We start from the raw sequence: 9,814 nt of genomic DNA on the forward strand, positions 1-9,814 counted from the left end.
TTCTCTTTTACTAATACTTTAAATCTATTTTGCTGCTTATGAATTCATTTTTATCAGGAAAAATATAAATCCATAATATAGTCTGGACATTTTTCAAACAAGATTCACCTAAGGACCATAAAAGTATACTAATTTGTACACATGCAAACACAGGTGCTAAAGCATTCTATTCATATGTTATTTTAAGTTTAAATTTGGTCACAAATGTCCTTACCTTGTCCATCTAGCTCCCTCTCCCAAACTCTTTACACCTATAATTTGTTAGCAAATAAAGTCTTATCTCCCGAGGCAAATGGTATGAAGATAAAGCAGCAGAATTAGATTCTGTCTTCTGCATTTTATGACATTTGTAATTAGCAGAACATGCTTCCCAGTACTCACATCATCATCTTTCAGGGTTTGAAGAAATTCCTGCAGTTTGTCTGCTGTCTTTTCTGTTGCTAGACATAAAATTTTCTGATCCATTTTTACTCATGTCAGGGAACTGTAAGGGGAAAAGAATGTCAGAGCTGAATGAAACTTCCAGAAGTAAACAAGTCTGATATTTCCCCTCATGATCTGAATATTTCACACCTTACAGACAATACACATAGTGGGCAGTCAACAGATGAAGAACTACTAACTAGTATGAGTTGGTGAATAATTTTGAGAATTCCTGGGACTTTCCATATTAGGAACCTGTAATCTAATTTTTGCCCATGTTTTCATCGTCTACTCAGCACACTGCCTAGAACCAAACTACCATTTAATAATGTACCAAATATGTAATATGTTATATACACACAATATATATTACTATAACCATATAATAAAATAGTATTTGATAAACGAATAAATTAGCAGTATTGGAAATGCTAAATTCCAATTAAATGGTATAAAAAATAAAAAGTAAGTGGAAAGGCTAAAAATAAGTGGTCAGCCAGAGTGTGGTGGTACACACCTGTAATCCCAGCAACTCCGGAGGCTGAGACCCGAGACTCCCAAGTTGGAGGCCAGGCTGGGCAACTTAGCAAGTTCCTATCAAGTTCCTATCTCGAGATAAAAAATAAAAAGTGTGGGGCCCAGTTCAGTGGTAGAGCATCCCTGGGTTCAATCCCAAATATCGGGGTTAAAAAAAGAGGGAGTGTGGCCCCAAAGAGCATCAAAAAGCAAAGATCTGAGGGCAGTGAAGCTCTGCCGACGTGAAATACCACCGTCTTCCCTGCAGGCTCGAGAACACAAACCCAAATTGTAAGACCAGCGATGCCAAAAGGTTTATTAGCCTGAGCCTCCGCTGTGCATCCCAGATGCTCTACTCAGTAGCCTGTGTCCGCCCAGTTGGGCATAAGCTACAAACAAAAAATGGCGCCTAGAGAAATTTCTGGGGGGCCTGAATCTTGGACCTGGAGAGAGGAAGAATTAGGAGGGGCTCCAAGCACCGCACACTCTGGAAGGAAAATATTGCGAAAGCCCAGGCGCAAGGCGGGATATCGTCGGCACCGTGGTCACGCTGGAATTCCCAACCACAGAGCCTTCAAGAACGCCACGTACAAAGGGGAGCCTTCTTGTCCTAACAGACCTGCTGTCTCCCAGACGACGAGCCCCAACGCCCCGCAGCGCGCGAAGCTGCTCCAACAAGTCGCCTCAACCTCACCGCCAACACAAGCTTCCAAAAAGCCCGCTTCCGAAAAACGCCACCACACTTCCGGCACCCTCAACAACAGGTCCCACCCCCGCGGCTCATTTCCGCCTTCTGGCGCCCGAGGGTGGAACGTACCAGTAAGGCTTAGGGACGGGGGGATCCTCCCGGATGATCCCACTCACAGTCGGAAAGAGGAGCAGCCTTTTGGAACTCGCATTCGGGACCGCAGAGTGAGCATGCGCATTGTGACCTGGGTGTGTTTCCCGCGCGCCGTCTGGAGCGGCATGCTGTGTAGTGGAAGTAATCACTACAAGAGGGAACCAGCAAGGGATGATCACGAAGGTCTTTGCATTGCAAGCAGCTGAAAAACAGGTGGGTTACATGCTCCACCTGTGTCCTGGAGCAGTAGCCCTTCCACTCTTGCATAATCCCAGCGTTTAGCGCCCAACTTGGCAGAAACAGTTAATGTTTAAAAAATATTTGTTAAATGAACACCTGAAACCTCAGAATGTAGCTCAATGGTAGAGCATTTGCTTAGCATGTACAGGGTTCTGGGTTTGATCCCCAGTACCAAAAAGTAAAAAAGAATACCTGACAGTACAGTGAAGAGCCGGAAGGGGTAGGCTGAGATTTGAGGTTCTCTATTTTAGGCTGAGGGAACAGATTGTGTAACGGGCCTGAGAACAGCGTGGGAGCAAACAAGCCCTTAGTTCAGAAGGTGAAGGTGCTTGGGGTGGTAGTGGAAAGCAGGGCCTTGTAAATGCTTTTAAATTGGAGGCCTTGGGGAATAGTTGAAGGGGACGCACATGGTTGTATTAAAATTGAAGGATATCCCAATCAGGTGAGTGCCATAAAGGTTGTTCAGAAGAGATGAGCTTGAAACACACACAAAAGAGATGAGCTGAATGAGCAGAACTGAAGGTAGGACTCCTTATGAAGCTGTATCCTTTTCCTTGAGATAGGTGGGAGTGGCCCAGCATTTTTTCCTTCTACCACATTTGTTCAGACAATGAACTGTGATTTGTGGCTAAAACACAGCTGAAGTGGAAGATGGTTCCTAAAAAAAATCCTTTACCTTACGGAAGAAACAGATGACCTTATCATCTCCTTTCAAGACCTCCCTTCCAAACTGCTTCTGGAGCTGGACCATTCATCAATGAATCTGTGTCTGTGTAACTCAACTAAGCTCATTAGCCTCTCTGAGCCTCCATTTGTGCATCTTAGATGCACCTACTGAATTGTCAATGTGAGTGTCAACAAAATGGCATTGATAATTCAGGGATCTTTGTCTCTCCTTGTCTCGTGAATGTATCATCCTGTTTTCTCCTATCATTAATGGTGTTAGACACACTAAAGAGAAGAACTGCTGAATGTGGTGGTGCATACCTATAATTCCAGTGGCTTGGAAGGCTGAGGAAGAAGGATCACAGAAACAAAGTCAGCCTCAGCAACTAAGCAAGACACTAAGCCATTTAGTGAGACTGTCTTAAAATTTAAAAAAAAAAAAAAAAATTTAAAGGCTGGAGATGTGGCATGGTGGTTGAGCACCCCTGGGTTCAATCTCTAGTACAAAAAAGAGAGAGAGAAAGAACTGGTTCAGACTAACAACACCAATTTTTCCATGCTGGTACAGGCTTCCTTCAATAAGCAGCAAATGTTATTTATCTCGTACACTAGCTGGACTCTATAACCCCAAAGATCCATACACACCTCCCCCACAAAGCTTCCCAGGAACCCCTGTATGTACTTGCAGGTCCACTCTGGGCAGGGTGAACCCCAGCGAAGCCCTGCGTAATCCCTGGAAGCAAGTTTGGGGATATTTGACTAAGTACCTAGAGGATGGTCTGAAGAAGGGCATGTGGGCTCTGTTGAACACTTCATCTGTGTTACTTGGGCTCCTTATCCTTGGATTCTGGGAGGGGCCTGGCCAGAGGAGAACCCATAGGCACCCATCCAAGCCCAAAGGCATGGACTTAAAAGCAGCATTGCTTGAGATAACAAATAATCAAGGCAACATGTATAAAGAGCTGCTCTTATAAGCACTTAAAAATGTTAGTACTTTCCAGCAATCCTGTTACTCGGTACATTACTAAGAATTGATATCCAGGTCTTGAAGAAAGCATTGCACACCCATGTTCACAGCAGCATTATCACAATAGGCAAAAGGTAGAAATAACCCAAATGTCTATCAACTGATGAATGGATAAATAAAATGTGGGCTATAGGGGCTGGGGAGATAGCTCAGTCAGTAGAGTGCTTGCCTTGTAAGCACGAGGCCCTGGGTTCGATCCCCAGCACCCCCCCCCCAAAAAAAAAAAAAGTGGGCTATATAATGGAACAAAATTCTGACACATGCTGCAACATGGATGAACTTCACAGACATTATGATAAATGAAATAAACCAGTCAAAAAAAATGGTTGTGATTTCACTTATATGCAGTATCTAAAGTAGTTAAACTGGACATGCCTATAATCCCAACAACTCAGGAGGCTGAAGCAGGAGGATTGCAAGTATGAGGCCAGTCTCAGCAATTTAACAAGACCCTGTCTCAAAATAAAAAGGGCCCGGGATGTGGTTCAGTGGTTAAGCACCCCTATGTTCAATCCCCAGTATCAAAAATTAATAAATTTTTAAAAATATAGTAGTAAATTCAGAGAAACAAAGTAAAATGGTGTCTTTTAGGGACTAGGAAGAAATAGAGAGCTCATTCAGTTTGTGCAAAGTTTCAGTTTTGCAAGACAGAAAACAGGGCTGGGGATATAGCTCAGTTGGTAGAGTGCCTGCCTCGCAAGCACAAGGCCCTGGGTTCAATCCCCAGCACCGCCAAAAAAAAAAAAAAAAAAAGAAAACATTCTGGAGATCTGTGGCAGAGCAATGTGAATATACTTACCACTACAGAACAGTACACTTAAAAATGATTAAGAAAATCAAACACAATACTGTCTGGGTAGTTCACGGGATTGTTGAGGAAAAACAATAATGCTACCTGAAGAAGTTCCAATTTAGAAGGATTTAAAACAAAGGTTTAATTGCCCAGTATTTATAGCCTTAGTGTCTAGAAAAGTTCCTAACACAGAGCAGTGCTTCACACAAATATTTGTCAAATGGATGCAAAATCATGAGTCAGAAAAATATGGTTCTAAATTGTATCAGCAAAATGTTAAAATTTCAAAACCAAAGGTTTGCCTTAAAAGTATATTGCCACTTTTGAAGCTCCCTCTGAATTTGCAATCATTTGAAAATAAAGGATCAAAACAACAGAAAAATTTGTTTCTTATTTCTCAAAGGCTTGAACAAGAAGAATATAAAAGAGAGAAAGAGAAGAAGCAGGATAGGGTGCTTGGTTTGTGGCTCAGTGGTAGAGCACTTGCGTAGCATGCGTGAGGCACTGGGTTCGATTCTCAGCACCATATAAAAATAAATAAATAAAATGAAGGTCCATCAACAACTAAAAAAATTTTTTTAAAAAAAGAAGCTGGGTAGAAAGTAATTCCTAAAAACTGGCCTTTTATAATTAGCAAATTTGATTAAGGTCTATAGATTATCCAGTTGTATCAATGCTCAGTTCCTCATTTTGATCATTGTACCATGGTTAGAATGTCTTAGACTATTCCAGCTACTATAATAAAATATCATAGACTAGGTCACTTCTAAATAATAGAAATTTAATTTCTCAAAGTTTCAGAGACTGAGAAGTCCAAGATCAAGTAGAGGTAGATGCAGTGACTGGGGAAGACCGCTTTCTCATGGTGACTTCTGTGTCCTCCCATGGTGGCAGTGGCAAGGTCCTGTGGGTCCTCTTTTATAAAGGGCCTTACCTCCTCCCAGAGTCCTCACCTCCTAGTACCATCTCTGTCGAGGGTTAGGATTTTAATATATTAGATGGTGGAGGGACACAAATATTCAGAGCATAGCAAAGAGAATGTCCCTGTTTGTAGGAAGTCCACACTGAAGTATTTGGGAGCAGAAGAGCATCAGGTCTACAGTTTCATCTAAAGCAAATGTGGTGAGGGGCATATGGGAGTTCTTTGTACTACTCTTGTGCTTTTTCCGTAAATCTGAAATGATGTCAAAATTAGAAGTTAAAAAATAAAACACCCCAGTTACAAATCTAGTGAACTGCTCTGGCCTGTGAATATCCAGCAAACTGGACCTTTGAGGAGCCCTCTCTTCCCTTTTCTGAGAGGTGGGTACATTTTCATTGTCTTCCTTCCACCCCTCTTCTGTTGTCATCCTGGATCACCCCCATGCTACCTGAAGCCTCTGAGAAACTCCACTTCCCACCTCCATGACTTTCTCCTCCTTGTTTCCTCAGCCACTCACTTTCTTGGTTACATCCTGAGCCTCTATCTAACTCACCCTTCAGACAACTCACTCAATAACTTCCTCTTACCTATTCCCCAATCTTCACTGCCCCTCACTCCTCCTCATCTTTGACTCCAAGATATAACACACTATATTTGGGCTAATATCCTCAACTTGCCCTCTTTTGCCTTTCCTCCCATGCCATCCATGCCAACCCCTTAACCCGTATGAGGTCCACCATATTGCTTCGTTGATACTATCCTTGGCTGTTGGGATATGCTGGAGAAATCAATTGAGTACCCTGTAAAGTTATTGCAGCCAATCTCAAAGGGGTCTTCAACACTGCCAGACAATCTTCCCTGGTAAGTTTATCCTTTCTGGGCTGAGGTTGTGGCTCAGTGGTAGAACACTTGCCTAGCATGGGTGAGGCACTGGGTATGATCCTCAGCAGCATATAAAAATAAATAAAATAAAGGTATTGTGTCTATCTACAACTTAAAAAGTATTTTTTCAAAAAAAGAAAAGTCCTGGGTATGAGCCCCAGAACAAACAAAAAAAATTTATCCTCCTTTTCTACGTGAGGATTATTTCAAACTTTCTATCTCTTCCTTTATTCTCAACAGATGACTTCACTTACACTTGACCAGAAAAGAAAAGAAAGAAAGAAAATAATAACCTATTTTTTTTCCTGTGTAGTAGAAGTTAAGATCATCTCCTTGCAATAAAGGAAGAGTTGGGAGCATGCCTGTAATCCCAACCACTAGGGAGGCTGAGGCAGGAGAAACAAGTAAATAAGTTTGAGGCCAGCCTGGGCAACTTATTAAGACCCTGTCTCAAAGTAAAAAATAAAAAGGACTTGGGACGTGGTTCAGTGGTAGTGTCCCTGGGTTCAATCACCAGTAACACAAAAACAGAGATGGAAAGTCTCATGAATCCATCTCAACAAAACCCCTGACCCGCATTGCCCTTCTGTTATTCCACTCTCTCTCTCCCATTTGCTTTTGGACAAATTTCTTGAAGCTGCCATCTATACTGTCTGTATTTTTCTGTCTCCTATTCACTCTTCTGCCCCTCTCTATTTCTTAGCTCTATCAATTCACCAAAACTGCTATGGCCAAGATGATGGCAACCTTCTTGTTTGAAATCCAGTGGATTGACCTACAGCTCTGGGTACCTGCTTTCTTCCATGAGCCACACTCCCCTGGTGTGTATCTTCTCTGCTAGATTATGAGTGGTAAGGGCAGTCTCTTTTATAAACAGCATTCCTGCAGCACCTGGCCAGGGCCTGACATAGTAGGTGCTCAACAAATATTTTATTAAGTTGAAACCTGGCATGGTGGTGCATGCTTGTAGTCTAAATTACTCAGGATGCTGAGAGTAAAGTGATGTCACCTTCTCCGGGAAAAGGTGGAGATGGGAATAGAGCAGTTGTGAAGTCCCTGAGCAGCCACACCTCGGCCTACCTTGTGTGTTGAATGATGAGAGGGTTTTAGAATGTGTGACTTTGGGCAGGTCTCTCGCCTCTCTCTCTCAGTTGCCTATTCTATACAAAAGGGATTAGAGCCAGGTGTGGTGGTGCACACCTGGCATCCCAGTTACTTAGAAGGCCAAGGCAGGAGGATCACAATTTCAAGGTCAGCCTGGGCAATTTAGCAAAACCTTGTCTCAGAATAAAAAGTGCTGGGGACATAGCTCAGTGGTAAACACTCCTGGGTTCAAACCCCAGTTCCATTTTAAGAAAAATGGGTTTGTGCTCTCAAACTGACACCTGGAAGGATCTGATGAGATAATACTGGTATGGTGCCTGCCACAGTACAGAATAAGGCACAGCCAATGTGAGCCCCCTCCCTTGCTGCAGAGCCAGGGAGGCCAGGGAGCCCACAGTTGTTTGCCGGCATGGCCAGCACAGGTGTCTGGGCCAATGAGGGCAACGTCTCCTTTTACACAGTGGCACTATTGTTCTGACCAAAGAAGCTAGAAGGGAATGTGACTCGGGATGGGGAGAGGGCAGGGGTGGAGGCAGGAAAAGGGTTGTAAGCAGAAAGTAGTGCTGCAGAAAGCTCTTTGCCCCCAAAAGCACTTTGTGGCCAGCTAGCATCCTGAGATGCCTTGTGCACCCCACTCCTACCAGGGCTGTGCCTTTAACTTGACAGTGTTCCTACCACACAGGAACATTCTCCATGATGGAGTCCATCACCTGGCATTGTCAGAGTCTTAATTTGAATTTAAGTAACTTAAATTCAGTTTAAATTTTCAGATTTTGAGTTGCATTACTCCACGTCTCTTTGTTTTTCTTTTTCTTTTCTTTCGTTTTTTTGTTGTTGTTGTTGTTGTTGTTTTGTTTTGTTTTTGTTATTTGGTACTGGGATTGAATCCAGGAGAACTTTACCACTGAGCTACAACCACACCCTTTTTATTTTGAGACTGAGACTTGCTAAGTTGTTGAGAGCCTTGCTAAGTTGCCAAGTCTGGCCTTGAACTTGCAATCTTCCTGCCTCAACCGCTCCAGTTGCTGGGATTATAGGCACGTGCCATGGCGCCCAGTATATTACTCCATTTCAAGTACTGAAAAACTACATGTAGCTAGTGACTACTGTATAGGACAAAGCAGGGGATGAGGCCCCCAGGGAACAGAAGGATAGAAATAAGGGCTGGTGTCATCAGTTGTAGAGAGGACTTGGAAAGAAAACAGTCCTTGAGCCAGACAACAGCCAGAACAGGAACCCAGGGAATGAGCTATTGGAAGTAAAGAGCTCAAGGTGCCTCAGGCACACCCCAAGATCTAAGCACCAGGCAATGCAACCTGCTCTAGAGGAAGCGGTCAAGAGAGACAGGTGAGGAATGGGTGTTCCCAGGATGCTCCTTTAGGGATACTCCCACAACCCCCAGGTGTCTGAAGAGGGCACAGCAAGTTGAAAAGATCCCAAATTCATCAAAGTAGGAATGGGTGGAAAAGCAAGAACTACGTTGGGGGAAATTGGGGCTGGGGATGTATTTCAGCATTAGAGCAAAGCTTGCCTACCTTATGTGAAGCCCTGGGTTCAATCTCCATTGCTGGAGAAAAAAACAAAACCAAAACAGGCAAAACGAAATTAAGAATCCAAACAAGCCAGGCAAAATTAAAAATAACAACAACAACAAGAAGCCAGGCAGAGTGGCACCTGTAATTACAGTTACTCGGGAGGCTGAGGCAGGAGGATCACAAGTTTGAGCCCAGCCTGGGCAACTTAGCAAGATCCTGTCTCAAAATAAATAATAAAAAAAGAACTGAGTATGTAGCTCAGTGGTAGAGCATCACTGGGTTCAATCCCTGTACTTCAAACAAACACACACACACACACGCAGAAAAACCAACCAAACAAAAATATATCTGCGAAAATTTTTAAAAAATCATTTCTGAGACTGAATTCCAGAGAAGAACTGTGTACAGAATCTTGATGATGCCCTGGGCACCTCTAGGATGCTTAATCAGGGCCAAGGAGGATTGTAGAAAGCGACCTAAACTCAGACCAAGGATGAATTCTAAATAAGGGGATTTGTCCAGTAGTGGAAACAGGGAGCTCCCTGCCTTTGGAGTTCTTGACAGAAATGTTCCAAAGGAATAAGCTCCCCCACACCCTAGTGGAATACCAAAGTGGAGGCTAAGAGGCTGCAGAGGGGTTTCTTGCTGTATGAATGGTTGGATAATGAGTTCCCTTCCCTGAGGTGCCTGCTGATTCTGTATCTGGAGTAGATAACCAGCATTTACAGCATTTAAAGAGCACTTACCAAGTGTCAGGCAGCTAAGCACTTTGCTCCCTAAAGCCGTGATCCTTGTCTTCTGGTTATTTCCACCTCTTAGACAGGAACTGAGTCAAGGAGTGGTGCAGTAACTTCTCAAAGAGAGA

At 43.3% G+C, this 9,814-nt stretch overlaps 1 protein-coding gene across 4 annotated transcripts in view; it reads right to left on the reverse strand.

Annotated features, from left to right (window-relative positions):
- Window positions 1–1,802, reverse strand: part of Fanci (FA complementation group I) — a 74,403-nt gene extending 72,601 nt beyond the window's left edge. For 3 of the 4 annotated variants that reach the window (XM_047538675.1, XM_047538673.1, XM_047538671.1), the window contains exons 1-2: window positions 1,559–1,693; window positions 382–484 (exon numbers count right to left, since the gene is read on the reverse strand). In XM_047538675.1, coding sequence (XP_047394631.1) covers window positions 382–465 — 84 coding nt within the window. In that variant the 5' untranslated portion in view covers window positions 466–484; window positions 1,559–1,693. Of the gene's footprint in view, window positions 1–381; window positions 485–1,558; window positions 1,694–1,756 lie in introns of those variants that run through there. The other variant, XM_047538672.1, reaches the window with a different exon arrangement.
- Window positions 1,803–9,814: the final 8,012 nt, after the last annotated feature.

Source organism: Sciurus carolinensis, chromosome 2 (assembly GCF_902686445.1).
Source record: "Sciurus carolinensis chromosome 2, mSciCar1.2, whole genome shotgun sequence".
Taxonomy (NCBI): Eukaryota; Metazoa; Chordata; class Mammalia; order Rodentia; family Sciuridae; genus Sciurus; species Sciurus carolinensis.